The sequence below is a fragment of the Cnephaeus nilssonii genome (assembly GCF_951640355.1).
Source record: "Cnephaeus nilssonii genome assembly, chromosome: 11".
Classification (NCBI taxonomy): domain Eukaryota; kingdom Metazoa; phylum Chordata; class Mammalia; order Chiroptera; family Vespertilionidae; genus Cnephaeus; species Cnephaeus nilssonii.
Window position 1 is genome coordinate 22,260,424 of NC_137082.1, and position 22,525 is coordinate 22,282,948.

Consider the following 22,525-nt stretch of genomic DNA (forward strand, 5'->3'; position numbering starts at 1 on the left):
TAAATGACTGATAAGAGATTTTCCATAAGAACAAGAATTTATTAGGCAAACCTAAGGGTAGGATCACTTGGAATACCAAAGACACCAGGAAGATGAGGACACCAAATATTTGGTATAGTAGAAAGAGCATTGAGCTACGATGTGAAAGAAGGGTATTATGTGATTTATTTTATGTGAGCTTGGCTTTTGTCATCTGGAAAAAGAATAATTCGCATTATGAGTAGTTCTACTTATTACCATAATTGCAGATTTTATTTGGAAGCAGCCCCACTCACTTGGGCTGTCTTAAGCCTTTGCTCTGGCTTGGTCTTCATAGCTGTTTCTTAGCTCTGGGTGGGCAAAACGTTGTACCTGTGTCAGTGAGCTTCATCCTCCTGGGGCTGGACTGATATTCCTGGTGCCAAAGATGCTATGACTTACACCACCCACCACCACGTCAATCAATGAGCCTTTTATTCCCACTTGGCTTGAACCTTTCTCGCCCTTGCCTCACAGCCCTGCTTCATCGGAGCTCTTTATGGTATTTGCATCATAAATATTTGCAAGTAACACATTTACTGTAGGTAACACATTTTATTATGATTTTATTATATATTCTCTTTTCCTGGAGTTTTGCAAGTAAAGATTGCATAATAACCAACTCTTTATTTGCCCTAAGTTCCACACCACAGAACCAGGTCAAATTACAACTGCTTGATGCACTAGACTCAATGACTCAATAAATACTTTACAAAAATAATGTAGTTATTTCCCCACTTAAAACATAAAAAAAATTAGGATTTCCTAGACTTGAGTCCTCCTTCTCTTTTTACATTTATTTACTGTGAATACATTGGTGAAGAAAAAAAAGTTATGATATTAAAATGAAATAGATGACATGGGGGTCCAAAGATATCTTCCCATGCATCTTGCTTTCTTATCATTGAAAAAGTGCTACTCTCTGTTTTTATGTCTGACTTTCCTGCAGCCTTCTGGACTTACTAAGGCACGAACAGAAATTCTGCCATTCTGAAGCCTTTTAGTAGAATCAAAGCATTAGGCTAACATTGGCCTTTTATTTTAAAAGCCTACTTAAAACCAGGCCTCAGATTTGCCCCTAAAACATCCATTTGCCCGCCCACCCCCACCCCCTTTCTTAGTTAGGCAAGAACATTTTGGACACTGAGACTTCAACAAGGTGCCTCATGACTAAATAATATTTGGTTTAAGGTGGGTGTTTTCTTGTTTGGATATATTTCTATTGAGTTATTTTTAAAGACATCCTCACACATTCCCTTTCTCCTCCACCCCCCTAAGCCCTGTCTGCACGCTCACAGAAGCGATTAAACAGTCTCCCGATGACAACTCCAGAGAAAAGGTTACGCTTAAGTCACATTCATATTAAATAAGTTATAGATAAAAACTTATAATGTTTACAACTCCAGTCTCTTTCCCCCTCCTCTGCTTCGCTAGGAAACCCTGGGTCTGGGTGTGAACTGATTCCCACCCTCTGCGGCTTCCAGGTTCTCCTGGCTTCTCCGTCCTCATCCTCCTTCCCACCCCACCCCTAGGAGGAGTTCCACGGAGGTCTGTGGGCATCTTAGATGGCAAGGGTGGCTTCAGATGGCAGACACCGGGCCTGGCGCACATCCCTAGTGTGATTTAGGAAACATACGCATGTGGTCCGTGCAAACACACACGAAGGCGGCTACGAGGGACTGTGCTCCCGGTCGCGGATCAGTGCAGTGCGCTTGTGTCCTAAATCCCGGAGGTGGTCTCTCTCTAATACTCCCTGGCCTCTTGGAACTGCTTGATGTAATCTTCGTCCGAGGGGCTCTCGGTGCACTTCTGCCCGTTGTTGGGAGGCCGGGCTTCATTATACCTGCTCCAGTCGCCCTTGCAGAGGATCCAGGGCAGGACGTCCACCTTGTAGTGCAGCTCCGCCGAGAACTCAGTGCTGATGAGGTTGGGTGTCCCCGCGCCTTTGCCCCTGGTGATGAGCTGCATGTTGTCACCGTAGCAGCAGTGCTGGGCGGCCAGCGTGGTGCTCTCCAGGGACAGCATGGAGCGGATGCAGTACCGGGCGCTGGGCTTGTAGATCTCCAGCTTCTCCTTGGGCCCGCTGGCGTCTTTCCAGCGGAAGTCCTTGCGCTTGATGCGGTCGAAGATGTCCGCGGTGCTGTAGGCCACCTCGGTGGGGTAGGAGCAGGGGCAGCTGGGCAGGTCATTGATGACCTTGTGCATGTACTTCTTTAAGAACTCGCTCTTGCAGCTCATCCATCGCTCACAGCTGTCCGTGTCTGAAAAAGGCCACAGAGAAACCCTCTCACCACATGCAAAACAGACAGCAGGTGACATTGCCATCTAACCGCCCCCCACCCCCCTACCTCCCACAGCCAACGCCTGCAGCCCCTGGAACCACGGGTCCTAGCTCACCTCGCTTTAACTTGGGAAGTTTGAACTTGACTACCTGTACACCATCACTAGATTTAACCATCATTATACTGTATATGCTTTATATTTTTTAATCTTTTTGGAAATATATGACATTATTATCCCTAAGTTTTTGTAGGTATCTACAAAAAATACAAATACAAAAGGAGGATATTGGGATATGGGGTTAACCATACCCCATTATCACCCATAAGAAAATTAACAATACTTCAGAGGGCCATTTTAAATCTCCTCTTTCAATGCATGGTGATGGGGTAGAAAATGCTTACAAGTAACATTTGTAGGATTGAGTTGTATTTCTGCCAGTCACTGACCAATTAAAACTAGATCTAGTGCCCTAACCTCTTAACCTTAATTAAGCACTAAATGGCGACAATTATTGTATGCAAATCCATATGAAAAGATGCCTCTAAAGGGAAGCGGCTGGCTGGTGGCCTCAGCTTTTAGGGAACTTAACATTTAGGCCAGAGGACCCCTTACCTCTAAGGCTGGAGCCTGAACCCGCCCACATAGTTGTGTTTGGCCTTTGCAGTATGAAAAATAGTGAATTAATCACTAACAGTTAAAATAGGTGGTTCCACATATTAATATGGCTTCCTGGTTTAAAAAACCAAAAGATATGTTTATGCTGGTCCTGCATTGCTCTATGGCAGGGGTCCTCAAACTTTTTAAACAGGGGGCCAGTTCACTGTCCCTCAGACCGTTGGAGGGCCGGACTATAGTTTAAAAAAAAAAACAAAAAACTATGAACAAATTCCTATGCACACTGCACATATCTTATTTTGAAGTAAAAAAAACAAACAAAAAAAACCCGGCAAAAACACCTGCATGTGGCCCGCGGGCCGTAGTTTGAGGACGCCTGCTCTATGGGAACAACTGGGTGAGTGAACAGGCGAAGAGTGACCACTTGTGCAAACTAAGGTTGAGCAGAAAAAAATCTGGTGGGCTGTCTGGCGGTAGGGAACACAGTCAGTTTCAATGAAGGTTATGGGGAAGCAGGTTGTGTCAGATCATGGACGTCTTCAACGCAGGTGAGGCTTGTTCAGAGGGCAACAGGTAACCACTGATGATTTTTTTTTAAAAAAAACTATGTTTATATTGCATTTTTTAGAGAAAGAGGAAAGGAGAGGAATAGAGAGATAGAAACATTAATGGGAAACATCACCGATCAGTTGCCTCTTGCATGCCCCCTGCTGGGAATCGAGCCTGCAACTCAGGCATGTGCCCTACTGGGTTTGGAACCAGTGACCTAGTGGTTCCTGGGTCGATGCTTACCCACTGAGCAACACCGGCTGGGCCACTGAAGGTTTTTGAGCCATAGTGAGCTATTAATTGAGCTGTACAGTCAGAAGATATATTCAGTGCTGCTGTCAATTGTAAGAGTCCAGGGAGGGAACAGCAGGTGTGACCAACAGTAGTTAGGGAAAGAAGGCTGCTAGGCCTTGGCGGGCTTGGGGGTAACGGGAGGAGGACATTCAACATGACTCACCAGCTCCGACCCAGGTGCCTGGGAGGCTGGTGGTGTCACGAGTGGAAATCAAGTGGCCAGGATGGGGGCGGGCAGCTTGGAGGGGAGCTCGGGGTCCTCTTCAGTGGAATGAGGAAGCGAGATGGGGCATCTCTCAGGAGCTCAGTGAGGCCTGGCCTAGTTGAAAAGTGGGGACTCTTGTGCTGGACTGCCTGGGATCGAACCCCAAATCTACGATTTAGTAGCTCTGTGACCTTGAGCAAGCTATTCTCCCTCACTGTGCTTCAGTTCTCTCATCGCCAAACTGAAGACGTAACAGCGCCTGTCTCATGAAGTGAGATGAGGATTAAACGGGAGGGAACACGGAGAGGACACGGGCAGGGTGTTGCCCACAGGGGTGTGTTGAGGCTCCTTTTGGCTCTGAGTTCTACGATCCCAGCCCTGCGAGCCCCTGACTGAGCAGTAGCTGAGAGAGTGGAGAGTCCACCCTGGGAAGTGTGTGTCTGCAGTCAGTGGGGGTCTCCTTCAGAGGGCAGGGTCTTCAGAAACAAAGTTCAGTGCAGCTCCAGAAAACGGCCTTGTATTTTCCCTCCAGAGTGGCAGGTCATCAAAATTCATATACCTAAAGGACACCCATCGACTTATTTTTATCCATCAAACTTATGTAGATGTCCAGTGAGAGGGACATGTTCTAAACGCTTTACAAATACAAACTTATTTAATTCTACAGCAACTCTATAAAGTAGGTACTAGTTCCTCATACCATTTTACAGATCAGAAAATGGAGGCAGTACTGGATTAAGAAACGACCTGGTGCAAGAAATATGCTGGGAGAATTGGACCCCATATGAGGCAAAGGAAACGTTTAAATGGATCCGAGGATGACATTGCAAAAGCAAAAGGAATGTCCAAAATACTAAATCAATATTTGAATAAAAAAGAAACAAAAATCTTACCGACTTCAAACAGTTTGGTGGCATTAAATTCCTCGCTTCCCGCAAGCAGACTCACTTCCGTAGCAGCTGTCCTGAAGGTGTCTTCAATTCCTAAAGACAGACAGGGCTCATTTCCCCTCGGTTATATGGAAAAAGTCCCCACCCCCGCCCCCATCAATTAAAAAAACAAATACACTTCAACAAAGCCTTTTTTTGTGTTCATTACTACTCATGGGTAGAAACTTGCCAACAGAGGAAACAGTAAAAAGCAGGTAGCAGAGCATAAAATATATTAAAACCCCAGATACCATGTGCAGCATGAAATCAGATCCAAATGTGCCTGACCGAGTCCTAAAGAACTCAGTCACTAGGTCCCAGAGTGGAGTTTGGGGCAGTGGGGGACACATATCAAAAGGGTTGTCTGCCTGGTGGTGTCAGGATGACAAACTAAACTAAAGGCAGTGGCCAATACCAGTCTAGTGGTCAATACCAGTCTTAAGGACGGACTGACTGACTGGGTTCAATCATTACCTGCTGTGTGACCTTGGGAAAGCCACTTAACCTTTGTGTAACTATTTTCACATCTGTAAAATGGGGAGAAATGAGGGACCCACCACACAGAGTTGAATGAATTAAATGAGTTATGTGTAAAGAAAGCACTTAGACTAAGAAGTAAGTAGCAAGAGTTAGCTGATGTTGTTCCTTGAATATTTGTCTAGCTCATTTTGAGGATGCAGTGGTCCATAGCCAAAGACCAGGTATCTCATATTCTGAGACTTTTAGCATTGTTGATAATGCTTCAAAAAGAGTAAGCTGGGCTTGTCATTACTTGCTCGGAGGGACCGAACCCAGCTTGCCTCAAACTTCTTGGCTCTCCTCCCCTTCCAAACTGCCACCCCACCCAGGCTTCCTTTACAGACAGGAATCCTGTGCAAGCTGAGGCAGTCAGACGAGGCAGGAGTTGTGGGATGTAGACAGATTGGAGATCCTTGGCTGCCTATTAGGCCTGACTTGATTTCCTTTAAGAGGCTCTCTTTGATTTTAGGTGAGGCCCCTTGAACTTATTTATAGGGTTGACCTATGGGACAAGCTTTTACAGTGCAGTCACTGCCAGGCCACCTGCCCCGCAATTCTTTTCAATACGGTTGAGAATCAACATACCAAATAAGGAAAGAAATCCTGTAAAAAAAAATCCTTCATGTTCCAAGAGAGTCCTGAAAAGCTGGAAGAGCCAGGAACAGAGAGGTAGAAAGGATGGAAGGAAGGCAAGGTCCAATGAAAAGAAAATGTGGGGGCAGGGCTGCCGGCCACACTGCTCTCAGTGTGAGAGAAAATGAGGAGGCAATATTAAAAATGGCGGCAGAGAAGACCCTTTCCCTAATAAGCTGTCTAAATGGACCCTCTTGGGTCTGGATGCCAGCTCTGGAAGAGAAACAAGAGGCAATCCCCCGAGCCCTGACTTTAAATGCTATCTGTGTCCAGGTGTGGCTGAGCCTGATACCCTTTCTTCTGCTGGAGGTGGAATAGTTTCATGGTTAAGAACATGGTCTCTGGAATTAGACTGGCTGGACTTGAATTCCAGGTTGATCATTTTCTGCCTGTGTGACTCTAGGCAAATGAAGCCCAGTGCCTCAGTTTTTACAACTGTTAAATGGGCACGATAATAAATACCTATTTCAGAAGGCTATTGTAAGATTAAATGAAATAATACATATAATGACCTTAGAAATTTGCTTGATACCAAAATACTAGAAAAACCCTATTTTTCATAATCCTATTTTTTCCTCTTTAATACCTTCACCACCTTCATATTTATCTTCATTTTCTTTTGCTTCCTCTTATCTTTATCATTATCCTTTACATCTTCTTCAGATTCTCCTTCTCTTCCTTCATTTTCTTCCTGTACTCCTTCTTTTCTTCCTTATCATATTATTATTATTTATTGCTTTATTTTTATCCATCCAAATCCCATCTTATCAGACTTCTAACTCAGCTTTATTCAGGAAATTTTCACAGGAAAAGCATCTTGATGTTTGCTCCACTTTCTGAAATCCATCTGCATGGCTGACAGGGCACCTGCCCAGCCACTTCTGATATTTTAGCCCTGTTTTCTACACACACCCCTTGGCTAATCTTATCCTTTCTCTCCTCAGAAACCCCTTTGCCCTTTCACTTTATTTATTTATTTATTTATTTATTTATTTATTTATTTATTTATTTATTTATTTATTTATTTATTTATTTACCAGAGGCCCGGTGCACGAAATGGGTGCACGGTTAGAGTCCCTAGGCCTGGTTGACAATCAGGGATGATTGGGGCCTTCCTTTTGGCTGCCAGCTGGGGCCTTCCTTCATTCCATGCTGCCCCCTGGTGGTCAGCGCATATCATAGCAAACAAACGAACTCCCAGTCTCACGGTCAAACTCCCGAGGGGACACTTTGCATATTAGCCTTTTATATATATAGATTGGTGTGTGTGTGTGTTAATCCTCTCCCGAGGATATTTTTCCATTGGTTTTTAGAGACAGTAGAGGAGAAAAAGAGAAAAACATTGATGTGAGAGAGACACATAGAATGGTTGCTTCCCACATGTGCCCAACCGAGCCTGCAACCTAGGTACATACCCCCTCTCTCTCTTTCTCCAGTTCTTGACTGGAATTGAACCCAGAACCCTTCAGTCTGTGGGCCAATGCTCTATGCACCGAGCCAAACCGTCTAGAGCTCTTTCACTTCTCTTTTGGTCCAAATCTCAGCCTTACAATTTGAGAGCAGAGTTTAGGGGTAGGAAACGGAAGTCCTGGGTGCAGAGATTAACTTTTCTGTGCCTGAATTTCTTTGAGATGAAGCTATTTGGAATATGTGGTTTCTTGGGAGAGCCTAAGATATTATTTTAGACTAGATGCCTGATGCACGAAATTCGTGCAAGGGGCTCAGCCCTTGCAGCCACGGCGGCTTGCCTCAGCCCTCGCAGACCCGGCTTCATCCAGAGGGTTGTTCGGCTGTCTGGTCTAATTAGCAAATTATACTTTTATTACTGTAGATTGGTATTCTACCTGGAAGTGGGGAACACACAGTGAATGTAAAACTACAGACCAGGAGTTGGTAAACTTTTTGTAAAGGGTCAGAGAGTACTAGTAAATACTTCATGCTTTGTGGGTCACATATGGTCTTGGTCACATACTCTTTCTTCTCTTTATCCTTCTTTTCTTCTACTTCTTTTTCTTCCCCTCCTTCTTCTTTACGTCTCCTTAAACATGTGTGGACCACACAAAAACAGGCTAGAGTGTGACAACTACTGCTACTGACAGTCACAATCATTTTTCATCTCCAACATCTTTCACCAGTAAGCTCATTACTCGTCTCTTGTCTCAGTCTGGACAAGACTAAACTTGAACTTGGAGCCACACCCCTGCATAAACCCACCTGGGCAGTTTGGACGATCACATGTCCGAGACTCTGTGGCGGTGCACGCATAGCCACAGGACCTGGTCCGCTTCTGGTTGCCATTCCCACAGGTGACGCTGCAGACAGACCAGAGACTCCAGTCGCCCTCCCCATCGGTGGAATCTGGAAGGGAGCCAGGAAGACAGTCACAGCCTCATCAAAAGAGTCCCCAAACCCACCCGACAAGTAGCCTGCCAATAGTCCCCCTGCATCACTCTCACTGTTGGAGGGGCCCAGATGCCTGGTGGAGTCAAAAGGCTTACAGCTCCAGGGTTCATTTTAGGAATGAACCTCATACAGGCAGTGACTCTGTCTGAGGATTTGGGCACTGACGTGGTCAGCCCATGACCAGGGCCTGATAGTTCCAACAGGTGCCGAGGGAGTGCTTATTGAGAATGCATACATTTGCAGAGCATAGGATCATGAAATAACATGATAGGTATGTAGATGACCACCATTAGTTCCTTACCTCCCTGTGCCTACATTTATAGTAAAGAGAGAGAGAGAGAGACTATGTCCCCTAGAATCTGTGCTAGCTTTGGCCTTAGGAGGCCTGACAGCTTCTGACTTTTGCTCTGGGGAATCCAGTTGAGGCTCAACCTGTGAATTATGGGACACCACATGGAAAGAGAGAAGCCACATGAAGGCCCACCAAAACACTAGACATGCGAATGAAGCTTTCATGAACCTTCCAGCCCTTTGCAATGGACAGCTGAATGCAGCTGATGCCCTCAGGAGTGGAGGGACTGCCCAGTGTGGCCCTGCTTGAACTCTCGAGCCATGGGATCATAAGGAATAATTAAGTGCTGCTGTTTTCAGCCATGACGTTTGGGGATGTTTTGTTACACAGGAGTAGACAACAGATACCCAATGGTGAAGCTACATGATTCTTTGAGGTCATTGCTCAACATCCATCCTATTGAGCCCCTATTACATGCCAGGCACAATTCTGTGTATGTAGGGTATATCATTAAACAAAATTTTCAATGGTTCCCTGTGCTGGTGGAACTAATATTTTAGTGAGAAGAGTCAGCCAATAATTAGTAAACAAAAAATGAGTAAATTATACATCAGATTAGAAGTTGGTGAATGACATGAAAGGAGAAGCAGACCAGGGTAGGGGGGTCTGGATAGTGAGAGGTTGTGAGAGGCTGGTGTATTATCAACAGTAAATTCCTCTTTTTAAAAATAAGAAACTAAGCCCTGGAGCGATTGGGTGACTATCTAAGGTCATAATGGGGACAGAAAGGAACACTTGGGCTCTAGCGCTAAACTCTTAATCTCAAAAGCTTGACTCTTTCCAAAGCATCTCCACTCAGTGGTAATTTCTCCTGGTTTAGCCAAATGCTTATAGAGCCTTGGGCCTCTGTGGGTGCCAAGCACAGAGGTACAGGCATGTGCCTTGCAGGGAAGGGGTCCTCTCCATTCATAACAGGTTGTGGTGATTGTTATTATGTAGGCCGGGCAAGAATGCAGTCCACACATGTTTCTACCTGAACTGCGGGCCCTGTGCCAGCCTCCCGGGCTGTTGTTTACATGGCGTTCACTTTGAACACTCCTCAGGCAAACACAGGGCCCCCGAGTCTCCTCAGCCCATTCAGCAGAGTGAGGGTGGGGGCATGATTCTTGGAGTTCTCTTCCCTAAACCAGAGTAGAGCATTTGCTCACACATCGCCTGCCTCTGGGAGGCCCCCATTCATTTCTATTCTCTCCCCAAAACAAATTTTTCCAAACTTTGATTTTCTTCTAAGAAATGGTTTTCCAACCACATGGCCAAGCAGATATTTGAAACGACTGCTTCGTGTGACGGAGCTGGGTCTGCTTCCCCAGCCTTAGCCTTCCTCCTCGCTCCCCTCTCTTACTAGGCATGAACAGCAGAACTGGATGCTTCTAGAGGGACACATCACAGAGGTAGGGGCCACTGCTGCTCCCTCATAGACATTGCAGTCTGGGATCTCTTGCTAATTTCACCAGGAACACCAGAGGGTGCCTGGAACAACCATGTGACTGCACTCTTGTCAGTGGGAGCATCCAGGTGCAGAGGGTTATACACACATGTGACCACATTCAACCACAACCTACATGTACCCACGAGGCCAGGTTTGTTAAAGGGAACAACCACACTGAGTCACAAGCAGAGATTATAATGCCTTTAGGTTCATAGGAAGGGGGCAGTGGGTTAAACAGAAAAAGCTTATTATACCACAAAGGTAGGGTCCATGTCACCTGTGTGATGGTACAGGCACAGGACACATGATGCCAAGAGGTGTCCTGCTTGACTCAGCAGAAGCAACAGGGCCCCAACGATCTAGAAATCTCTTGCAACCTTGCCTCAGTGTGGCAGTAATATGGAGAGCTAATTTTGGGCAATGTCACCCTGAACTTTGAGATTTTGGCATTAAACTCACCACGATGCTTATATTAGAACCTCTGCATTAGATACGTTCTTGTTTGGGGATCTTGGATCAAAATTATTGAGTGTCAATAACTGTCAGATGATGTGAAAAATGATGTCCATGATTCCACTTCCCTTTGCTTACTCTCCTCTCACACCGACCCTAGCCCGGCCCACCTGACTTGCTTTGGCCAATGGGAAAACAGCAAACATGATGCAAACAGAGGTTGCAAGAGGGCTCCTGTATTAGGGCTTGGCCTCTTGCTGCAGGGAACTCTTCCACCACCAGGTGAGGAGGCCAGGGCTGGTCCTGAAGGGTGAGGAAGCAGGTGGGGAGAGGCCCAGCCATCTCACACCCCAGCTGCCCATCCTGGACCTCCAACGCCACCCTCCCCCCTGCCTCTCCCCCCCCCCCGCCCCCCGCAACCAGCCCAGAGCAGAGCAGAGCAGAGCAGAGCAGAGCAGTCCAGACAGTCTGCAAACTGCTGAGAGATAATGTGTTTGTCCTTTTAAGCCACTGAATTTTGGGGTGTTTTCTGAAGCAACCAAAATTAACCATTATACATATACCATCACATTTTCCCTAAGATACGTTCTCTCGATGGTTAGCAGACTCCAGAACCATGAAGGAGTTCTCATCCTAGCAAGTGGGTTCTTCATGCCTTTATTTTAGATGGTCACGAAGTCATTTATTTTCCAAACATTTTGTATACGGGGCCCTCGGAGTTAGGCACAGAACAGGATATCGCCAGGCATTTAGTCATTTCTACTGGGCTAGTAATGACATAAAACCACCTCCTAGGAAGGTGTGTATGTCAGCTCACAACCCTAAGCCTCCATAGCATACTGTCCCAGATGAATGCCCCAGCAAAGGCCCTCTCTTTGGGGATTTCTATTTGTTTAACGTGTTCAGAGGACAGAACGGGAACTTCTCACAGTGAACCAAGATTTGAGGGCAGGAGTCCTTTCTGCTAGAATCAAACACTACTTCTCATTCGCTCACCTACCAGGCAGGGAGCATTGCTCAGAGCAGACACTGAACATGAGCAGCAGCAACTGCAAAGATGGCAATAATGACAGTAAAAAAAACAGTCCCTGAGATTGGACAGCCGCTATCTGTGACATCCAATTGCTCAGCGAGGGAGGAAAACAATGCACAGTACAGTGAGTGACAGCTGGTTTTCAAGGATGTCATTTGAAATTTTAAAGTAGTCATTATACTGTTTCAAGCACTAGAGTTCAGTGACCCAGTCATGATGTTTGGGCAACTGAAGTGACTTGGGTCTTGAGTCAGCTGCTGGCAAGCCTCCACCACGAATCCTAGGAGATAGTGGCTACCAATGATTGAGGGCCTGTTTTCACCAGCTGCCCTGCCTAACTCACTGATTTAACTCCTGTCACAACCCTGCGAGGTAGGAGGAAATAGCTTCCTTTTACAGGTAAGGAAACTGAGGCTCAGAGGCATTAGGTACTTGCCTAAGGCCACACAGCTCAAACTTGGCAGAAGTGGGTTTAGGTCTGAGGTCTGTCAGCTCCTGCTCTATATCCTGTTCCATATTCTGGCATTCTAGCAGTTCTACTTCTGGCCCAGGTTGGCCTCCTTTCTTTAAGACACCCACTTATGTGGCCACAATTTAACATTACAAAGGAAAGCCCTTGAAAAAAAAATCACTGAAATCTATTAAAATAGGATCATGACCAGTTAAAGAATTGCAAAGAATTGAGTCTCAGCCTCGGTTACAATAAGCAGTGCCCATTAAGTTTATTTTTCAGGTTGTTCTGAACAACTTTGGGAATGGTATACTTCTATTTAACAGAAAGACATTTATTTGAACTCTTTTGTTGCCCTGGGTGAGACCCTCCGTATCTACACAGAAGGTATTTAAAATGCAGTATCTCAAACACATACAGTCCACAGTTGAGCTTACTCATGTTTCCATGATCCCAAGTTAGGTCTAGCTAACTTCTGTTGTGTACTTTATAATTTATTCTAAAGATGCCATACTATTTTATTTATTTCATGTAGAATTTTTTGAAATACTCTTTGGCCACATACATTTAAATTCTTATTAAAAATCCTACCTTCAAAAATCTGAGATCAAGATCCTCCAGAAAGACCAATTCCTGTAGCAATTTCAGCCTGTCTCAGAGAAGGGAGCAGGCACTTAGGTACAATGACTTGTGCTGCTTTGTCATTGCATGAGTCTCTCCTTCCTGAGCAGTGTGCTCACTCCCTGTATCCTCCACAGCATCTAATCTAGGGCTACAATACTTGAAAATGGCACTATAGTTTCTTTTAAAAAAATATATATATTTTACTGATTTTTTACAGAGAGGAAGGGCGAGGGATAGAGAGTTAGAAACATCAATGAGAGAGAAGCATCGATCAGCTACCTCCTGCACAGCCCCTATTGGGGATGTGCCCGCAACCAAGGTACATGCCCTTGACCAGAATTGAACCTGGGACCCTTAAGTACCCAGGCCAACGCTCTATCCACTGAGCCAAACTAGTTAGGACGGCACTATAGTTTCTTGCTGATTGAAATAAAAGAGGACTGAGCTCAGCCAATGCTGTAAGGAATTCTGAAAATCACATGTTCCCTGTGAGCCAGTCTCAGAAGCGATACTTCATTCATTTTGCAAATACTACTGAGCATCTGCGACATGCTGAGAGTCTTGGCACTACTCCAAGTGTGGCTCAAAGGCCAACGGTGTCAGCCTCACCTGGGCTCCTGCCCTTTTCTACATCTACGGCATCAGAAGCTGCACTTTAACATGACCCCCAGGTTTTTGTGTGCATATTGAAGTCTGAAAAGCACTGATTTAGAAGTATTATAAGGGACACATTTTTCTTTATAAAGTAGCAATCCTGATATCTAGTCTAATGATGAGGAAGTTACTAAGAGAGACTCCAAAATCACAAAAGATTGAGTTTCTTCATGGCCCAGGGACGCTGTAAGATTCAGATGCAAGGCACTCTGTGGGTATCATAGGCCCAGAAAGCTGGGTGGGGGTGGCTGAGGCAGCCACCGTAATTGCTCCAGTAGAAGCAAATTCTATCCTCAAGATTGAAATAGAAGATGTTCTTAATGTTCATGAATTCAAATGAGGGTGCTCTATAAAAGCTTTAGTGGAAGAGCTGTTTCTAGTGTTAGTCTTCAAAATTCAGCTGACCTTGGTTGGAAAAAGAGACAAAGACAGACTGAGCCTAGGTCTCGCTGTTGGACATTCTGGTTTAGCAGAAGGTCGGCAGTAGCCCTCAACCTGAGCTGCACATTGCAGTCATTTATGGAGCTTTAAAAAACACAGATGTCTGGGCCCCACCTCCAGAGATCCCAGCTTACTGGTGAGAGAAATCTGGGCACCAGGGTTTCAAACAATTCCCCAGGTGAGCATAATGAGCAACTGAGAACTGTTGATTTCGAATACTCAGTGTTCCAGAGGCCCCAGAAAGTTCGTTCAAACATAGATTTTTGGGAACCCACACCCAGAATATCTGATTCAGGCAGCCCGGAGACCAGGAGACTGCACATCTGCATTTTTATCCTGGTTCCAGATGATGCTGATGCCGCCAGTTTAGGGACCACACTTTGATGACCATTAGGATAGAGGGATGAGGTTGGGGCTAGGATTGGCGTTTTGTAACATGCAACCAAGGGATTCTGATGCCGAGGGTCTAAGGCCCACTCATAGAAAAAAATGTTCTGTGTGGGCTGGGCAAACAGGTTTAGCCACAAAACTGTGCAATGTCAGGCTAGCACCTGGGATCCTGTGTGCGTTGTTTCTCTGTTCAACAGCACTGTTCCAATCTTTAATTTCTATCTTCCAATCCAAGTGACCATTTCTAGATCCACTCCCCTGTCCTAAAGGATATGTTCCCCCCCCTCCCCCACACAAGAGAGGCAGAATAACATAGTGATTAAGAGGACAGACTTTGGACCAACTGACTGAGATAAATCCTTTAGGTCAAGTTTCTTAATTTCTCAGGCTTCAGGTTCCCCATCTGTAAAATGGGGTACCTGGCTCAGAGAGCTGATTAAATGAGTGCTACATGTTAGATGCCATGAAGAAGGATTGGTGCATGTTAAATGCTATATGTATGTTGGCTACTATTCCGAGTCCTTCTTCCTGGATAGTAGAGAAATTGGACTTCCTCTGGGAATGCGGAAGTTTTCACGAGTCTCCTGGCTGGAGCTCTCTTTCAGCTCCCCTAGCATTTGATGTGTATTTCCACAATGGCACTATTTTGCTTAATCAGTTAATTTTTCTCCCCTTGTCCACAGATAGGTGAGGCCCGCTGTAGGGAAGGACTGTGTCTTACTCATTTTTTTATTCCCAGCACCTAACATAATACTGATCACAAGATATGCTCTTAATAAATGTCTGTTGAGCCCTGACCTGGTGGTTCAGTTGATTGGAGCATTGTCTCATACACCAAAAGGTTGCAGGTTCAATTCCTGGTCAGGGCACATATCTAAGTTGTAGGTTTGATCCCCAGTCAGGGCATGTGTGGGAGACAACCAATCAGTTTCTCTATCACATAGATGTTTCTCTCTCTCTCAAATCAATAGAAACATATGTTCAGGTGAGGAAATAAATAAATAGATAGATAGATAAATATCTGTTGAACAACTAAATGATGCAGCTGGAAAAAAAATTATCTTGCTGTTTTGGAAGTTGTTTAGTGGGGAGAAATAACTCTCCAACATACAACTGGTCTTTCTGCTGAAACACAGATGTAAGGGTAAGAGTTCATGACAAGTCATCCTCATCATACAGTGTTTGCACCTAAGTCTGCTGATGGTAAAGCCACAGAATATCCCAATGATGGATGCATTTATAAGACTGCAAATATTCTATAGCAAAAGACACACTGTCTGATTTCTCACAAAGGCTGCTTCTTCTTATTGGACAAACAGAATACATTTCCCAGCCTCCTTTGCAGCTATGTGGGGCCATTTCATCAGGTCATGCCAATAATATTTGAGCAGATATAATGTGTGTTATCTACAAGCTGAGTAGGTTAATAGCATGTGTACCTTTTTCAGGCTGCATTTTCCCCCTGGGCTGAGCTGGATATAGAGCATCCATTGGATAACTCTCAGGCCCTAACAGTTGGAGGAGTGCCAAGATAGAAGGAGCCTGGGTTCTTGAATGACTGAGTGGAGCTGAGTTACCCAAACCCTGTCTCCCATTTCAAATTAAAAATGAACTTCTATTTTTTAAATTATTGAATTTGAAAGTTTTGTTACTTCACCTTACTCTAAAACATGTAGAGACCGTAGAAGTCCCTACTTGGGGTCTTAAAATTTATTGGTGGGGAGGTCTCATTTGGACAACCCTTGAAGCATATGTTCATGTGGATTCTCAAGGGCCACACTATTGCCAATGTCAAACATAACAGTGGCCTAGTCAAAGAAAGCAGCCGATTCATTCCAAATTATTTTTCAATATACATTTTTACAGTAAAATATACAAGAGAACTGATTTGCTGATTTCTTCCTTTTTATAAACAAAACTATTTTTTTTTTTGAAAAAAGAACCTCAAAGACCCCTGACTAAAAAAAAAAAAAATTCTCTCCTAGGATAATTGGTGTGATTTTAAAATTATAGTCTTTCCAGAAAAATGTGGCTGCTGGTGCCTCCTTAGGGCTTCTGCGGAATAGAGTCTTTATGAGGTACGCCTCATAGAAGACCAAAAGCCACATACTGTAAACTGGGTTTTACTTGGATCCATTTCCTCATCATCCTCATTTATTCTCCCCACCAATTTTATATTACTGGGTGGTAAACTCACCATATTCTGGTTGCTCTTTGGTTTCAAAAGACCGGTGGCCTGGGGCCGGACGGTCCCACCCCCGGGGAGGGTTGAGGAAGTTGCTGTCATCTGAGGTACTGTCGTACTTGTAGTCCTGGTCCCCGCTGTTGGCCCTCGACAAGGACAAGGACCTCTGCCACCAGGCCCACCAGTCAGGGGATGGGACTGACCAGCTGGGCTTATTCTCCGGATGCTGATCTTTATCTGCTTCAGAGTCAGGACCGTCCACCACCTCTATGGTGACCTGAAGAATTCAGAACAGGCCAGGGTCAATGAGGAGTCAATAGCCTCCAAGCTGGGTGACCCTTGGAAGAAAGTCTGGGATACCAGAGGCAAACGATGGATGTGTCCCTCATGAAGAAGAGCAGAGACTGCATGGTGATACAGAATGGAAAACATCCAGGGAAGGCCCAAATGAACCCCACGATTAGAAAGAATGAAGTACATGGGCCTTGGGTGGAAGGAGACAATTCATCACTAGGGTCACTGATTTACTGAAGACTACATTGCTGGGAAGTCTCTAATTCAAGGAGTAAACATGTATTATATACGTTCCTGAAGTGACTCAAGAATAATTATAATAAAATTGAGCACTTATTGAGCACTATCTCTGTACCAGGCATGGTTCTAAGTGCTCTTCCATATATTAACTTACTTAATCCTCATGACGACCTTATAAGTTTGGTTGATTGGCCCCTATGATTGATGATCTGCAAAGATGGTCCAGATAATCCCTCCCATCCTTGTATGTGTGTGCCACACCTCCCATCAAGAGGTGCAGTTGACTTCCTCTCCCTTTCTATCTGGGCTGGCCTTGTGACACACTTTGTCCAGTAGACTGTGGGAGTAGTTACAATGAGACAAATCTCATGAGGTCTTGCAGCTTCCATTTTCATTCTCTTGGCATGTTCCTACCATTATGTAAGGAAGCCCAGCCTAGATGACTGGGTGCATAAAGACCACATGAAGGGAGAGGCCGCAGAGAAGAGAACTGAGGCTCCTTGGCCACTGGCCAGCTCCATGGTCCCAGTCATATGAGGGGGGCCATCTTGGATCCTGCAGCCCGGTTGGGTCATCCCATCTGATATCATGTGGTACAGAGATGAGCTCTGCCAGTTGAGCCCTGCTCCAATTCCTGACCCATAGGGACCACGAGCAATCCGATGGTTGCTGTTTCAAGCTATTGAGTTTTGGGGTGGTTGTCAGACAGCAATAGATAGCGTTTTATAGACAGAGAAAACTGGCACACAGAGAAGTTAACAACTTGCCTAAAGTCACATAGCTAGTATCTGGCAGACGTGGCTAGTGTAGCTCCAGAGCCCACGTTCTTACCCCAACTTTGCCACTATGCCCCTCTCAACAAGTAAGGAACAGAGGTATTGTCCCCTCATGCAACCAAGGGAGCAAAGAGGCCACAGATGCCGGTGATGCTGGGTGCCACAAGTTGTGTAGAGATGTAAACACAAGGTCCTCAAGGTCCAGGCTTTCACAGCTGGGATTTTCACTTGCCCTGAGGTCCAGACCCAGCACATATACCCCTCAACCAACCCTCAGGTTCCAAACAGATAGTCCCAGAGCCAAGGTTAGAACTTGCTCTCTAATTTATGGAGCCTCATTTGGAAGTCACGGGGCTGGAAGAATGCAGTTTCTTGGCTCTGAGAGACAATCAACGTAGAGAAACTTGTTTTAAAAATATAATAAAAACTCATTGGGTTCCTTTGGCCATCACATAGCTCTTGCAACACCCCCTGGATGAGTTATGTGCAAATGAATCAGAAACACGTGCTCCAAGTAATCAGCGCAAGATGTACTGGGCAGATGGATTTCTAGTTTTGCCCTAACCCGACATTTGAGAGAGTTGCTAGTATGCTCTGCCAAATTGCACCAGGGTGTGCCCATCCTGAGACAAACAGCCTCTTCCTTCTGTGTTAGGAATGGGAAAGTTTGCATTCTGCTCACTTTACCATTCAAAGGAAGTTGCCCAGCTGATGGTGAGCCTGGGCTGTGGCCTGGTGTGGTCCAAACACAAGATCAAGAGTGTGGCCTTCAATACCAGAGTATACTTGGGCTGCGGCAGGTCAAGTGTATCATTCCTCTGGTGTGGGATGCCTAGAAGCACACCGTTGGATTTATTCCATGCTACCACCATTACCCCAGTCTTATAAGTATCATTTGCATATGTATAAATAATGATGAAAATTTTAGTAATCCTCCACAAAGAAAAAAAAAGAGAAGAAAATTAATTCATCATATATCTTGTATCATTGCTATTTGCTAGAATAGATGGCTGCTGGGAAATGACAGTGACTGGGACCCACACACAACCCTGGAAGGACAAGTGCAGAAGGAGTGCACAGCTGGGGAGTAACAGGCTCCTGAGCCTTGGAGGCATAACCTTTCTCCTCTGCAGTCCCGTCCCCCTCAGCCTGCAGACAGAACAACTGATTCTCAACAATTGTCTGCATGGCTGTTAAGGGTCTTGGAGGGGAGAAGCTGCCAAGAGCCAGGCAAGCCTGCAATTATGGTAATGAAATCAGTCTCTGGGTAGGAGATAAGGGGGAACATGCCCAACGGTTTTGGTATTCCATTTGTATTCAGACTGGAGTCAAAGGGATTGCCTAAACAAAACGTGCCCTGCAATTTCTCCAAACTGGGAATAAAAACAATTTCATGTTTTAAGCTATTACCGTCAATATAATTCTTTTTCTTCCAAACTGGTGCTCAGATCCAAACAAAATAGATTTGTTGCCTGGCCAGGCAATGAGTAGCAAAATACAAATTTACTCCAAAAACTATATCGATGACTAAATCTCAACAGTTTAGAGGTTTCTTTTCCCCCTTTAATTTCTAGCCACTGCCTCAACTGAATTAACAACAAAAAAAAACAAACAAAAAACCCCACACAAACCTGAGGACCCGCCCTTCCCTACAGTTAATGTGGAAACCTCATACTGATATCAAAAGAAGAAATCTAATCTGGAACCTGAAATTTCATAGGCATACAATTAAAAAGACTTAATGAGCATGATCAATGACTTCTCGAATGATGGGGATTAGTTTTATGTTTCCTGTTGCTCTCATTCTACTTATATGTTCTTTGGCATCAAAGAGTCCTTTTATAAAAATGTCTTGAACAATAATCGATGTGATGAGCTTAAGGTGTGGGAGTGAGCACAGCAGATTTCCAAGCTGATAAAGACTCGAGATCTTACCGTCCTTTCTCTTCCTTGATGCACATAATTGAAGTATATAAGTACATTTGTTTTTTCTGGACTTTTCCACACCATGAACCAAGACAATAAAAGAAAGAAAACTCTTTCAAAATATCCGAGCCCAACTTCTGGCTGAGTCTCATCAGCTTCAAGAAACAGAGCTCTATATCACTGCCAATTTGGGTAATTCTGTCCAAAATCCAGATGTGAGGATCCTAGGCAACACTACCAGTTTCTTTCTTCCTTTGGGTAGTTAAAACATTTATTAGAAACATTTATTATACTTTCTCTGAAAAGCACTTTCTTAGGGAAACTAATAATTTTCAGTCTTACTGATAATAAACTACAATATACAAAAGACTTGACAACCTGAACAAGAGTGAATCTTCTAGCTCGATGGTCCTGTAAGCCTTGTGAGCTTGATGACTAGGTGGGCATGAATCGGTATTTCTCAGACAGTAAAATAAGCCCTGAGAGGTGAATTGATTCCACAGGAACACAGAGCACCCAGGGACAGTAAGACAGTCTCCAGCAAAGGATTAGGCCCCAGATTACATACCGTCCTTCCTTGACAATGTACTACACACACACACACACACACACACACACACACACACACATCCTATATAATAAAGAGGTAATATGCAAATTGACCATCATACCCTTGCACAAGATAGCCGCCCCCATGTGGTCACAAGATGGCTGCTACAAGATGGCCAGCAGGGGAGGGCAGTTGTGGGAGCTCAGGCCAGCAGAAGAGGGCAGTTAGGGGTGACCAGGCCAGGAGGGCAGGGGGTGACCAGGTCAGCAGGGGAAGGCAGTTGGGGGCAACCAGGCCTTCAGGGGAAGGAGGGCAGTTGCAGGGGACCAGGCCTGCAGGGGAAGGCAGTTGGGGGTGATCGAGCCTGTAGGGGAGGGAGGGCAGTTGGCGGGGACCAGGCCTGCAGGGGAGGGCAGTTGGGACGACCCGGCTGGCAGGGGGTGATCAGGCTGGCAGGCAGGTGAGCGGTTGGGAGCCAACAGTCCCGGATTGTGAGAGGGATGTCTGATTGCCGGTGTGGGATTGGGCCTAAACCAGCAGTCGAACATCCCCTGAGGGGTCCCAGATTGGAGAGGGTGCAGGCTGGGCTGTGGGACGCTCCCCCCCCCCCCAGTGCATGAATTTCATGCACTGGGCTTCTAATATATATATATATATATATATATATATATATATATATATATATATATATATATAGGTGGTATTATAATTTTGATTTTTACAGGCAAGGAAACTGAGGCATAGAGAGTGGAGTAACCTGCATGAAACCACAGAGGTCAATGAAAAATTGAACAATATAGACTTGTTCCCATGGGTGTAAGGGCCCATGTCTTAGGCACAGAAATTTCTTTGATTGTTACTCAGCCAAACCTTTCATTCCAAGAGTATATTAGAGAAGAAGGAGGGAGGGAAATCAGAAGTAGAAGCCCGTACAACAGTTAGAGCCCTGTCCAACTCATTTGATCGTATCTTGTGGTACTCAGGAGGCCCATGGCCATGTAAATACATCTGTGCAAGAAAAAAAAAATAGGCCTTTAGATGACTATTTTTAACTCTCTCTCAATGGAAGAAAAGAAATAAATATATTGGTTGAAATGATTACTAATGTCAGCTCGATCCAAAAAAGAGAAATAGTTTTTTGTGACTAGCTACCGTGGTAATGAATTGATGCAGTAAGCCTAATAATGAGTTTATTTTAGAGATTTTTGTCTTTGCTATCTGACCATCAGCTACAGACTGAAGCCCAGCCAAGGATATGAAAGTTCAAGTGTAACTTGTCCTGGGGGATATCTTTTCTTTCCTGACTTATTTATTTATTTATTTATTTATTTTTTAAACAAAACCCAACCTCTAGTATTGTTTTAAATTTAATATGGAGATTGAGTTCAGGAGTTTGAGGCTATTTCTTTCTATTTTGCACATGGTTGTTTTTTTCCCCTCACTCATTTCCACAGCCTGAAGCCAGTCTTTAAAATGGAGAGCCTGGCACACTTGGAATGGAGGCCACCTGGCTTATGGTCATTTAAAAAAGGCTATACAAAGCAGGGCTTTTAAAAGCATTTCCCTTCCTAAAAGTCAAGAGGCCCAAGAGGGATGTGGCCTTTGCCTGGACTCAGCATTGTCACTTTGGAAAGGTGTGGGCTGTTTGGCCGGAGGGACAGTGGCCCCCAGCCCTGGGGCGTGGGAAATGCTTCCAGACACTGGAGGGGTTGGGGGTGGTTCAGAGAGAGGGGTATCGAATTCCTGTTCAGCTACCCAGCTCCAGTCAGACATAAATAGGTGGGGGTGAAGGGCAGTTTGCCAGAAGAAGGGGGAGACAGGCCTGGGGCCCTGGCAGCGGAGGCCAACCCACTGAAGCGGCCTTCACCTGTCTTCACTCGGCTCCCCAGGGAGAGAAAATGCTTTCAGGGGACCTCGGTGACCAGCAGGGCTGTCTGCTTGGCTGAATCAGCCTGTGTCAAACCAGTGGATTTCAACAAAAGAGGAGTGCTCGCAGGAAGGGGTGAGGGCTGCCAACACGGAAACCATCACCCCCTTTTAGGAAGTACCTCATCTTTTAAAGGACCACCGGGGAATTGGTTTACTCAAGGGCAGTGGTGCATGGGGCCAGCACTGTGCGTGTGTGTGTGTGTGTGTGTGTGTGTGCATGTGCGTGCCCATCCCTGTGTATGTGCATTCACACACACTTCCACGCAGACCTAGGGCAGGGGCTCCCACGGGTAGCAGCTGCTTCGTTCTTTCTTTGACCATCTTTCTGGGTGACCGACATTAACCTTTTG

General features: G+C 45.2%; 1 protein-coding gene across 1 annotated transcript in view; it reads right to left on the minus strand.

Moving 5' to 3' along the window:
- Positions 1 to 284: 284 nt before the first annotated feature.
- ISM1 (isthmin 1) overlaps positions 285 to 22,525 on the minus strand; it is a 79,942-nt gene continuing 57,701 nt past the window's right edge. The window contains exons 3-6 of the mRNA XM_079784187.1: positions 16,473 to 16,737; positions 8,260 to 8,403; positions 4,858 to 4,947; positions 285 to 2,279 (exon numbers count right to left, since the gene is read on the minus strand). Of these exons, the coding sequence (XP_079640313.1) occupies positions 1,762 to 2,279; positions 4,858 to 4,947; positions 8,260 to 8,403; positions 16,473 to 16,737 (1,017 nt within the window). The 3' untranslated portion in view covers positions 285 to 1,761. The remainder of the gene's footprint in view (positions 2,280 to 4,857; positions 4,948 to 8,259; positions 8,404 to 16,472; positions 16,738 to 22,525) is intronic.